At 52.1% G+C, this 12,303-nt stretch overlaps 2 protein-coding genes across 3 annotated transcripts in view; both read right to left on the reverse strand.

Moving 5' to 3' along the window:
- The window catches only part of USP21 (ubiquitin specific peptidase 21), a 5,124-nt gene extending 1,087 nt beyond the window's left edge, over positions 1 to 4,037 (reverse strand). The window contains exons 1-9 of the mRNA XM_077760084.1: positions 3,417 to 4,037; positions 2,773 to 2,832; positions 2,485 to 2,605; positions 2,164 to 2,275; positions 1,846 to 2,001; positions 1,316 to 1,380; positions 969 to 1,072; positions 698 to 784; positions 65 to 143 (exon numbers count right to left, since the gene is read on the reverse strand). Of these exons, the coding sequence (XP_077616210.1) occupies positions 65 to 143; positions 698 to 784; positions 969 to 1,072; positions 1,316 to 1,380; positions 1,846 to 2,001; positions 2,164 to 2,275; positions 2,485 to 2,605; positions 2,773 to 2,832; positions 3,417 to 4,016 (1,384 nt within the window). The 5' untranslated portion in view covers positions 4,017 to 4,037. The remainder of the gene's footprint in view (positions 1 to 64; positions 144 to 697; positions 785 to 968; positions 1,073 to 1,315; positions 1,381 to 1,845; positions 2,002 to 2,163; positions 2,276 to 2,484; positions 2,606 to 2,772; positions 2,833 to 3,416) is intronic.
- Positions 4,038 to 5,526: 1,489 nt separating this feature from the next.
- On the reverse strand, positions 5,527 to 9,943 carry UFC1 (ubiquitin-fold modifier conjugating enzyme 1). Of its 2 annotated transcripts, none has more exons than XM_077760085.1 (6): positions 9,795 to 9,943; positions 7,201 to 7,322; positions 6,894 to 6,957; positions 6,500 to 6,576; positions 6,168 to 6,258; positions 5,527 to 5,964 (listed from the first exon to the last, which is right to left on the reverse strand). In XM_077760085.1, exons 1-6 carry the CDS (start codon positions 9,915 to 9,917, stop codon positions 5,884 to 5,886), a joined length of 558 nt encoding a protein of 185 aa, XP_077616211.1. In that variant the 5' UTR covers positions 9,918 to 9,943; the 3' UTR covers positions 5,527 to 5,883. The 2 variants fall into 2 exon arrangements, with proteins under 2 accessions (XP_077616211.1, XP_077616212.1); XM_077760086.1 differs by having other exon boundaries at positions 7,201 to 7,268; positions 9,795 to 9,941.
- Positions 9,944 to 12,303: the final 2,360 nt, after the last annotated feature.

Genomic DNA, 12,303 nt, shown 5'->3' on the forward strand with positions numbered 1-12,303 from the left:
GGAAAATGAGGCGGGGGTGGGGGGGGACTGGACCAGGGAAAGGAGAATTTGAAGATTAGGATACGGAGCACAAGGATTCGGGGGAATCTTTGCACTGTCAACTTTTTGGTACTTCGTGTTTTCTGCCGACATCGATCGCACACCTGGATGGATGTCAAATAACGTCGAGTTAGTGTGCGCCTCCCCTCAACTGGCTTTTCTGACACCTTAACTCACAGATTTCCGGTGCTCCCCGGCACTTCCTTCTCCCGGGCCACTCCCCTTTTCCTAGGATTACCAGGAAGCATCCGAGAGCCCAACACAAACCCAGACGTACAAATACTATCTGGGATCCAAAGCATCACGCGACCCCTTTAACTCAGATCCGCCCCCCTTCCCGTCCAGACCTCCCACCCTTACTGTATCCCTCGTGGAAGCCCACATACTGGAGCATTCTCTGACTCTAGCTCTTCTTCCTTGGTGAAAAGGCTGAAANTCTTAACTCACAGATTTCTGGTGCTCCCCAGCACTTCCTTCTCCCCGGGCCACTCCCCTTTTCCTAGGATTACCAGGAAGCATCCGAGAGCCCAACACAAACCCAGACGTACAAATACTATCTGGGATCCAAAGCATCACGCGACCCCTTTAACTCAGATCCGCCCCCCCTTCCCGTCCAGACCTCCCACCCTTACTGTATCCCTCGTGGAAGCCCACATACTGGAGCATTCTCTGACTCTAGCTCTTCTTCCTTGGTGAAAAGGCTGAAACAATCCCGCAGAGATACCTTGCCCCCGGCAAATCCTTTCTGGGGGAAAACGGGAATGAAAGGTCAGCACGTTCCGGATTTGCTTCCCCACCTCTTCTCCATCAATCCAGGCTTCACGTCTTCTCCAGACACCCACAGGGTTCCCTCCCACGCTCTGGGGGTGGGCAGGGACAGGGCACAGAACCCATGTCCCATCCACCCCTGGAATCCTCTGGACTCCCACCTTGGGGATGGGCAGGGACAGGTCACAAAAAACCTCGAAGGTCGTGGAGCGATACCCACAGGCCTGGCACTTGAGACAACTTTTCAGCTGGCCCACAAACAGGTCTAGACAGAAGCGAAGAGGCGGGACAAACAGTCATTAAGGGGGTGCCTGAGACGCTCCTCGGCCCCCACCCCTCTGCCTGACCCTTCCCTTCCCAGCGCCAGCACTCCTAACAACCCCCTCGCCCTCATCCGCGTTTCCATCCTCTAATTTTGCTCCCACACCCCTTCAAGGGGCCAGTCTATCTCCCAGGCCTGCACCCCCCCCCACGCTGATTTGCCCCCATGGCTTTGCCCGTTCCGTACCCACAATCTTGCTGTCTTCCCGCTCCAGGTAACGCTTCCACATTAGGTTGGCTCGGTCATCATCACTACCACAGATCAAGGGAAGTGGGGAGCACCCGTGAGACGGCGGGGACACGGGGGCGGGCCCAACACCACGGAAACGACTCACACGGCCCTGCACCCCACCCATACCCCAGCTCCTTCCCTGCCTTTCAAAGAAGTGTCAAAGGAGTAATGGTTCAGAAGGCTTTCTGGGGAATACCAAGGCGATAGAAAAGACAGGAACAAGGGCCAGGGCAGAGCGGCCGACTTCACGACGCCCCTGGTTGTAAACGACCCCCTCTCCCTCCACACAGGGCCCAGCACTGTCCTCTCCTCCATCTGCACCCCTTGGCCTCCTTCCTCCAACCTCTGCCCTGCTTCTCAAACCATTTTTGGAGCTAAGCGTTTCCCTGGTCCCTACATCCTCGATCTGGACTAGCTCGGCTCTGTGTAGGGTGAAGGCTTTGCCAAGAACGTACGGGAAGGGGAGGGAGGGAGAGTGACCCTACCTCAAGTCCGGTTCTTCTAGCAGAGCCCCCCCGCGGCGGGGCTGAGAGGGAGCCGCACCGCTGGCCAAGATTGGCGGAGCCCGGCGGCCTCGTCGGTTGATTTCGAGGTGCAGCCGCTCCATGAGGAGCTTCAGGAACTCCTGGGCATCCTGCTGGCTGTGGCCACAAAGCAGAGTGTGGGCCGCCCACCCCCACCCGGTCCCCAGACACTATCCCCAGTCCCGCTTCCTGGGTGAGGAACACCCGAAAGCCCAGGACAATGCAGCCAGGGTCCTGGCTCAGCCCAGGGAGGACCCTCGTACCCTCCAGCTCTCCCACCTGTATCCAGAGAAGGAGGGAACGTATTTCTGGAAGACAGCTCGGAATCGGGTGGGGTTCACAGCTTCGCAGGAGTCAGGATGCCACAGGGCACCGATCACATCTGCAAAGGCTGTTGGGGCAGGTGCGGGAGACCAAGGTGAGAGACTGGAAGAGGTGGCCCGAGGCGGCTCAGAGGGTGGCAAGCCACTGCTAGGGAAGCAGGCGGCAGGACACACAGACACGCGGCCAGATTTAATGGCTGGGGCTGCCATGACTGGCAGATGGACCCAGAAGGTGGGGCGGGGCCCGGAAAGCAGGGAGCAAGGGTGGCTGCGCTACCTTCAGTGAGCTCTTGGGCTCGACCCCCTCCAGGCACCTCTTGCCGGAAGTCCCTTCGCAGACAGAAGTCCCGAAGCGGCCGAGTGCTGCTCAAACACTGGAGCACTGCGTTCAGGAAGCACTGGGGAGCGGGAGAGACACCGCCGTCATTGCCACAGACCAGTGACCTGCCACCTAGAAGGGCTCCAGTGCTCTCCTTCCCCTCTCCCCCCAGGTCAGCACCCCCCGCCCCCCACCGCACCACTTCACATTCCCATTCAAGAGGAAGGACTAGAGAGTGGCTCTCACCGTGTTCCCCAGATTTCGGAGGCCGACATGACCAGAGCCCAGGAGCAGCGTGTGATGAGCCTGGAAAGTCAGAGTGGAGTCAGCAGTTTCCCATCCATCCTGCCTGGCACTCTGACCTTTCAACAGCATGGCTGCCCACCACTTCCCCACCCCTGGGGAAGCGCCCCCAAGCTCCACCCTCTCTCCCCCACCGGGTACTGGGGGCTCCCTACCTCACTGGCCATGAGCAGGAAGCCCATCACAGCCGAGTGTAGCACGGACTCGGCCATGGNCTCAGATGTCCTGGGCCCGCCCCTCGTCAGCTCCAGAGACTAATTAGGCCTAGGCGGCAGCCCAGGAGACAGGGTGAAGCAAGGGAGAGGAAGGGCCTGGGGACGCGGAGAAGAATTCCAAATGGCTGGGCTCATTCCCCGGGGATTGAAACGGCACACCACGCCTGCGAGTCACGGATGACCCCGAAAAAAAGGTCTGTGAGGCTTGAGGGCACTTAAGGAAGGGACAGGAGAGTCCTTGCTGCTGCGGTGAGGGACTGGGAAGGGAACTTGGGGGAAAAGAGGGACAGGAAAGCCACACGATGGCAAGAAAGCTGGAGGCCCAGAGAGGGGCATGGGCACGGAAGGCCACGGGTGCCGCCGGGTCCTCACCATTTTGTCATCAGAGTAGAAAGACTCGGAGGGCCGGGCAGATATGACGTGGAAGGAGCCATGGGAAGTAGGGGGCTCCGTCCGTATACTGAGCAAGGTTGGGGGGCCAGGAAAGCCCCCGAGGCGGCGGAGAGAAGCGCTGCGTCTCAAAGTGGGTGGCTCAGGCCGCAGCGCCAGGCGGCTGAGCGCGGCCCCGAGCTCTCCAGCGCTGCGGTGCCCTCCCAGCGCAATGCCCATAGGCCGCAAGTCCCCGCTGCTCACAGACTTGGACCGAGCTAGGTTGGTCCTGGAAGGGAGAGGCAGAGCCACGGTCGGGGGTGGGGAGCCAGGCAGGTGAACTCCATGATCCGCCCGAAGGGGTCCTCTGGGACGAGGGCCTGAGGTCCGACCCCGTCCCAGCTCCAGTTTCTTGAGCCGTTCCTCAGGGGGACCCGGCCGGGGAGGCAGAGGTCTTAACATGGGGTTCGGCCCCGGGGCTGGGTTTCGGCGCTCCTTGCTTCGGGCCCGTGGGGCAAACGGTAGCTTGGATCCCACTCGGGGCTGGACATTAACAGGTGGCTCTCGGGTCCGGCCCAGGCGGTGCTCAGAGGCCTGGGGCATTGTGGACACCACAGGCTGGACCTGGGAGGAGAAGAGAGGGTCAGTATGTGAACGTGGAGGGAGGTGGGGACCTAGGTTACCACAGCTACATACTCCACGGGCAGTAACAGCGTCTGTCACATCAGTCACTGTATCCCCAGCACCTAGCCTCGTGCTTGGCACAAAGTACATACTTAGTATCCATTGAGTAAACGAATGAATGATAGCAGCCCACTGCTTTGACTCTTTCTATATTCCTCACCCCCTTCCTGCTGAACACCACTTTGCTGAAAAGCCAACGATAGTCTCTATCTGGGCTGTCTTCATGATCTAAAGGCTCATGACAAGGGCCCCCATACCTGGCTGGTCAATGGGAGGTGCCCTGGGTCAGTTAGAACCTCTGGACAAATGAGGGTGTGGATGTAAGGAAAACAGCCCAAAAGACAGCACTCCACCCTCACGCCCCTGCCCTCCGGGCTGCAACGAAGCGGACGAAATGGGTGACCGGCGAATCACTCCCTCCCCCACCTCTGAGCTCCAACGAGACGTTGGGGCTCAGGGGCAGTGGCGGGGAGGGAGGTCGAACAAGCCCCTCATCTCCGCACCTCTCCCACCACGGCAGGGCTTCCGCCGGGTCCGCCCCCCTCGAGGGCAGAAAGGCCGAGGCCGCTGATTGGCTATGGGGTCCGGCGGCGTACTCCCTGCGGTCCACGGATGCTGTCCCTCCAGCCCAGATCCCCCAGGCCTGCTGGGCCCCCCGCGCCCTGCCTTTGTGGAGGGCGTCCTTTCGGGTCTGGAGCAGCCTGCCCGCGGCCCCCCCCACCCCACGCCATAGCGCCCTGGCCCGTACCTGTNCGGCCACCGGCCACCGGCTTCACCGCCTCTCACGGCGCCTGCGCACCCACACTCGGCATCCACCCACCTCCTTCCTCGGCGCTTGCGTGAACCCGCCCCCTTGGCTCCGCCGCCGACACCATGGAAACGCAGCCAACTTTAGGACCGCCGGTTCCCAGCTCTGCTCTGAATGGTTTTTAAATCATCTCTCCATAGCAAGCCCCCCTGAAGCACAGGGTTCTGTGACCCATAGGGATGAAGATCTGATAGTTGTCGTATGGCCCCGAGGCTTGCGGCACGGATCCTTGCCAGGGAGCAGGGGTGCCTGTGTGGAAAGCTGCAATGCTTGGGTCCAGCCCGCAGACCAGCGGAGAAGCATCCAGCACTCCACATAGGGATGGGAAGACTCCCCGGAGGGCGGGGAATGCTGGTCCTGCAAAACCATTCCTCTAGCATCTTGCAGACCAAAGCAGTAGGCACCCCGCTAAAGCTAAAAGACACGAGCGGATCTCTGCAAGCAGATTTCAGCAGGAGGGAGCGCAGTCAAGATTTCCTTTCCTTTCCCAGCTCCTGGGGAATCCCCCATTTCCCCCTCCCTCCAAACTAATGTAGTTGTACACGTGCCTTGGGTCTCAGCCTGCTCGCCCTTAGCCTGCTCACCCTCTCCTTCACAGCCACCGATGAGAACCACGGGCCATCAGAAGCAGCAGCTTTTATTGATGAGTTCTCTCCAGAAACCAAAAAGACTGTGCACCCACTTTCCAGCCTGCTTCCCATCCTTCCTGGATCTCATATTGCCCCACTGGGGGAAGGGATATAAATTGCCTTGGTTTTCCAAAGCCCCAGTCTCTCCCTTTCCTGTGTAGCCTTAGAAATTCAGTGGCGATACTGTTGTTTATTTTTTTCAGCAATGCCTGATGCAGCTACTTAGTAACAATTATGGGTGGAGGGGTTTGGGGGGAAGCAGCTGGATGAGTAGGAGTGATGCACAGGAAACAGGAACAGAATGTAGCCTGTCAAAGGTCCCTCTGTCCTGCCTTGGTGGCTTGATCCTTCATTGGTTGCATTTCTCTTTATGCTGAATCACGCCCTTCTGAATGAGATCGGGGATTTCCACTGCCAGCCATGGACCCAGCTGCAATACAAGGGAGACCCTGCTGAGATCACCACCACCCAGTCAATGCCCCTCGTTCCATCAGAAGCTCCTTCCTGGAGAGATTTGATGGACATGCCCAAGGAAAACACTGTTATTCCCTGTTTACTCTCAGTTACTTTTCTTACATTGCTCAGTGCCTAATTCCCCTCCCTCCCTTTATATACCAAATACCCCAAACTTACCCCCAGAGCCATGAGATGAGCTAGTCCAAACTTGGGCACATTCCGGGCCCACAAAGGCTTAAAGTGATCAGTCAGGCATATTTTGCCACCCCTATGGGGGGAGGGGGGGACAAGAGGAAGAAGGTGTTGACAGGCAAGGTTTACCATAAAGCATAACAACCTCTTAGAAGTGCAGGGTGACTGCTAGTGATCAGAATTAAGCACGAGGTCACCTAAGTGCTTCGCCCAGATGCGGCCGAGGAGGGCTGGGAGGCCCTCTAGGACAATTCCTGTCTCCCAGAGTTCTTCCCTGAGGCCTCTTTGACCTTTTCCCATCTCCTGTTGAGTCCTACCTGTACATCTTTGCTGTTTTCCCGTCCAGTTCAGGGACTGCAATTTCTGGAGCGGTAGTGGGATATGTAATAGGAATCTGGAGGAATTATAAGGCCTTAATGAAACAGAATTGAGATAGAAGGGAACTATCTAATCACACATATTTCCTGGTTGAACTGAAATGTGTGCCCCCCCCCCCCCCCTCAGGCCGCATGCACACACTGGGATTCTGGACATGGAGAGTAGTGGCTATCATCTATGGTTGCTTCAATCCTCAGCATTTCCCTCCCGGTTTTTTTTCCCCCCTCCTGTTTTAAAAGTTGTCTTTGGTTCCTCCAAAAAGGTTAGCTTGTTAACGGCCACCTAATCTCTCCCCTTCCACTAACTTCCATATTTCCCATTCATCATACTCACGTCAAACTCAATGTCAAACTCATATTTGAGCAGGTCGTGGATGTACCAGCATTTTCCAAACCAGCTGGAACAAAGACCAAATTGAACAAGGTCCAATCTGTCCCTTCTTCTCATACTCAAATAATATATTCTTGGCTTAGGTGATCAGTCTGGGAGACTCATGGGATGGCAACTGGGGTGCTCTGGAGCTGTGGGCGTGGAGACAGCTAACAGGAGGCAGGGAGGCCTGGCAGTGGGCTTTGGGACATCACAGTGCTCAAGCCGTGTAAGATTCCCACCCCCAAAACTACCAAGAGGGTCTGCCTACCGAGTCCCTTCCTTGTTGGACTCCAGTCGGAACCAATCATTGTCGGCATTCTTGTTGTTTTCTACGTACTGAAAGCAGAGAATGAGGTCTTTGCGGAGGGAGCTGAGGCCAAGGGCAGTCCTCTTCCCTCAAAAGAAAAGTGTGTGATTACTTGCTCTCTTGGTGTGTACCCAACTTTTCTTTCTTTTTTTTAAAGTTCACATTTTGAGAGGAGGTGAGCACAAGCAGGGGAGGAGCAGAGATAAAGGGAGCGAGAGAGAATCCCAAGCAGGCTCTTGGCTGACAGCACAGAGCCTGACTCGGGCTCGATCCCATGAATCAAGAGATCACAACCTGAGTCAGAAGCTTAACCAACTGAGCCTCCCTGGTGTCCCTCCCCTCCCACTCCTCCCCACTCCCCCACTTCCACCCCCACCCCCACCCCAACTGACATAAGCAAAGCTGAAGACACAGTTACACTGGTACGTAGGAGATTTGCCCAGAGCAGAGAATAGAATGTTTGGGTTCCACTCTATTTAGCAGGCACAAAACACTTGATAATATTGACGAGGTTCTCTTCCCAAGTCTGATACTGTCTGCCCTCAGCCCACAACTTATTTTATGGTATACTCCCTCCCTGGAGGACTTCACATAGTCCTGGTTAAAAAAAATTTTTTTAGTGTTTATTTATTTTGAGAGAGAGACAGAGACAGAGACAGAGTGGGAGCAGGGGAGGGGCAGATAGAGAGGGAGACACAGAATCTGAAGCAGGCTCCAAGCTGTCAGCACGGAGCCAGACACAGGGCTTGAACTCATGAACCTCGAGATCATGACCTGAGCCGAGAGATCATGACCTGAGTCGAAGTTGGGCGCTTAGCTGACTGAGCTGCCCAGGCTCCCCAAACGTAGTCCTGGTTTTGACGAGTACATGCTGTTGACTTCCAAATCTTTACTTTAGTCCAGACCCTTTCTCAGAGTTTCAGACTCTAGTATCCAACTGTAGATTGAAATTTCTTTCTTTTTAAAATAATTTGTTTAAAATGGTTTTATTTATTTTTGAGAGAGAGAGAGAGAGAGAGAGAGAGACAAAGCTGACCAAGAGAGGGGCAGAGAGAGAGAGAAAGAGGGAGACACAGAATCCGAGGCGGACTCCAGGCTCTGAGCTGTCAGCACAGAGCCTGACGTGGGGCTCTAACTCATGAACCTTGAGGTCATGACGTGAGCCAAAGACGGATGCTTAACCAACTGAGCCACCCAGGCATCCCTGTATACTGAAATTTTTACTTTCACTTCACAGGTACCTCAAACTCAGCATTTCCCCCTGGTCCTTCAGACCATTTTTTCACTGCATCAATCTCAATGACAGCATTCACTCAGTCATGCAAGCCATACCCTGGGAGTCACCCTTGACCTTCCCTCTCCTCTCCTCTCCTCCCCACCAGTCCTTCACGATGTCCTGCTAATTTCACCCTTTGAATGTTCTTCAAATCTACCTCTTCTCTCTATCGTCACTATACCTATCCAGTTTAGATCATCACCTTTCTTTTGCTGGATTCATGACAGTCCCCTAGATTTGCTTCCTTCCTTCAATCTTACCTCTTTCAATTCTATTTTCCTCTCTACTGCCACTGTGATTGGTCCAAACCCAATCTGACCATGCTATCCCTCAGCTTAAACTACTTTAAAGGTATCAAAGTGCCTACAACAAAAATTTCAAGAGCTCAAGCCTATGTCTCAAGGCTTGTCTACCTGTCCCTGCCATACACTTGATGGCTTAGCAACTCTGAAATGCTTTTGTTTCTATATTTCTTCATTGCATCATGCCATTTCTCGCTTCTATGCTTTTGCTCATGCTGTTCCTTTCCCCATGAACATCTTTCTCTTATCCTGTTTATCATTTTAGCTTACGTTTTCTCTTTAAGGCTCAGCTCAAGCATTGCCTCTTCCAGGAGGCCTTCCCTGACAAGACCCTAGCTGAATTACGTATCTCACCTTCTGCTCTCAAAAATCCTAGAGGGGCGCCTGGGTGGCTTAGTCGGTTAAGCGTCCGACTTTCGCTTAGGTCATGATCTCGCGGTTCGTGGGTTCGGGCCCCGNGAAACAGAGACCACTGTAAGGAAGACAAAAGTTTCTTCTCTTTCCACAGAAGGGAGATGAGTTGAGAAAATGGCTCATTCCTAACTGCGAGTTTCACTCAACTCTTGGCAACTAACAGTTATTTGAATTTGCATCCCTATCCGGTGTGCTCCCTTAGGAAGAGCGAAGGAGTCATCTCTATGAGCCAGGGACTGGGAGCCCCAGGAATCCCTTTTGACTACCTCCCCTCCATCCAGGAGAGCAAACACCTGGAGGCAGAAAGACACGTCACCTTCCGGGGAGGCGTATCCCTAAAATAACTGCTGCTTTGGCCCCACTTGGGCTCCCAAACAGAGTTTCCTTTACCCCCTCCCCATCATACCTTCCTAAGTCCCCCAGCCCCACAATCGTCCAGTTTCTATGAATTTGGAAGTTAAACTTTATAACCGGAAGCGGCTTCCACACGGAGCCTATTCCTAAGGACACCCGATTACCCGCAACCCTTCTGCGACGCGGTCGGTCGGAGAACCAAAACTAACCCGGATAAGAGACTGATATTCCTCTTTGAGTCGCTGCACCCACAACTCACGATCTCGAGGTCCGGCGTTAGTCTTCAGCACCGGAATCTCAGACACCACACGCCGGGTAGCCTCGTCCGCCATCTTGGACGAGGGCGCCAGAGAAACGCGGAAGTGGTATCGCCTGCAATTCACACTCAGGGGGCGCCATCTTTACTGTGGGAAGATGGGCTGTTGGGCTGCTTCAGACTTCTTTGAGTGAGATCTTTATTATCTTGTAACGAAGACAGATTTGTCACCTGGTCACTTGCTTGTGGGTGCAACGGGAAAAAGAGAATGGAACGGATTGCTTCTTCATAGGGTACCTGTCATTAAAAAAATCCGCAGATTTCTCAAAGGGTGACTTCCGCTCATGCTCAGAGAAGTAATCTCAGAAAATTCGGACGCCTTCCCAAACTTGGGAGAGTTGTTAGAAGTTCAGGCTGTTGTAGGCACTGTGCCCGGCACTGTTTTCCTGAAACGCGCTGTTCACATGTTTGAATAAGCTTCCTTAGCTTCCATGTATTTCGGTTCAGGTAGCAGGGGCAAAGCAGTCATGCAATAGAAGGATATTAACCTCGTGAGAATTATTGGAAACCATGGAGAATCAAAGTATACACAGCCTCGGTCCTGAAGAATTAACACAATCGAATTAGAGAATTCTTAATAAGCGCCAAAGGAGTTTAGAGATCGCAGGAAAACTTGCCATAGTCTAGCCTACACATGTTTTTTTTTCTTTTACTTTTTTTTATTTTTTAGAAATAGTTTATTATCAAATTAGTTTCCACATAACACCCAGTGCTCATCCCCACAAGTGTCCTCCTCCATGCCCATCCCCCCTCTCCCGCATCCATCAGTCCTCAGTTTTTGTCAGCGTTCAAGAGTCTCTCATGGTTTGCCTCTCTCCCTTTCGCCCACCATTTCCGCCCTTCTTCTCCCCCTTGTTCCTCAGTTAAGTTCCTCCTAATCCTCCTATACTTGCAAACATATGATATTTGTCCTTCTTTGCCTGACATTTCGCTCAGCATAACACCCTCAAGGTCCATCCATGTTGCTACACATGGCCAGATTTAATTGTTTCTCATTGCCATGTAGTATTCCATGGTATAGATAAACCACATCTTCTTGATCCATTTGTCCGTTGATGGACACTTTAGCCTAGACATGTTTTGATCTGGAATTAAATCGCCTAGGAAGAATCCTGGTGCGTGGCACACAGTAGGTGTCTGTAATGCTCTTGCAGAATTTTGTACCTTCCTGTTGGCTTTTCAACCCAAACACATCAATTTTGGTTTTAATTTACGTATCATGTTTACTCCATTAATCAGCCCGTGGCAGTAATTTTGGATCAGATTCATCAAATTCTATCGTCCATCTACAAAGCTATATCTTAATTATAAGCCTGCTCTATCTTAACTTCTAATGGCTGTAACTTCCAGTACAGTGTTGAATAAAAGTTTTGAGAGCGTACATCCCTGTCTTGTTTTGATTTTAGGAGGAAAAGCGTTGACTTTTTTCATTTTGATGTTAGCTGTAAGCTCTTCCTAATGCCCTTTATCAGGTTAAGAAAGTTCCCTTGTAACAGTGTTGAGGGTTTTTATCATGAATGGATATCGGATTTTTTCCAAATGCTTTTCTTGTGTTCACTAGGATGATGATGTGGTTTTTGTCTTTTATTAGCATGCCACATATTTATGTCTTAAAAACATTACATATTGGATAAAATGAAGGCAAAGCTTTGCAATATCTTATTGGCAGCCTCTCTTCTCGGGGAAGTAAAGATTTATTTCCTTTTGGATGTAGGGACTGTGGATGGTACAGATTACAAAATTTGGAATAAGGCTTGACAATTTAATTGTCATAAGACTTTGGTAACGGGATGAGGGGACAATGGGGAAATGCAGGTTAAATGGTACAAACTTTCTAATAAAAAGAATAAATTCAAAGGATCTAATGTACAGTATGATAACCCTAGTTGATAATATGGTATTGTATATTTGAAAGTTGCACACACAGACATAAAAAATTAACTATGGGAGTCAACTATGTGTAAGCATATGTTAATTATCTTGATCTTGATAATCATTCCACCATGTATATGTATTCATAACCATGTGTATATATTTATGATATATACATGCATGTATATTAAATCGTCACTTTAGATATATACAAAACATTTGTTAATTACTCCTCAATACAGTTTTGAGGGAAAGATTTATAGAGTGATTGTGTGCATAGTATTCTCTCACATGTAAAAGGAGGATAGTGGGGTGCCTGGGTGGCTCAGTTAAGTGTCCACTCTTGATTTTGGCTCAGGTCAGGGCCTTGGAGTTCGTGAGATTGAGCCCTGCATCCAGCTCATGCTGGCAGCAAGGAGCCTGCTTGGGATTCTCTCTCTCCTTTCTCTGCCCCATCCTCACACTCTTTCTCTCAAAATAAACAAATAAACTGAAAAAAAATTTTTTTAGTTCTATTGCTATGTTTTATT

Source organism: Crocuta crocuta, unplaced genomic scaffold (genome assembly GCF_008692635.1).
Source record: "Crocuta crocuta isolate KB4526 unplaced genomic scaffold, BGI_CrCroc_1.0 scaffold133, whole genome shotgun sequence".
Classification (NCBI taxonomy): domain Eukaryota; kingdom Metazoa; phylum Chordata; class Mammalia; order Carnivora; family Hyaenidae; genus Crocuta; species Crocuta crocuta.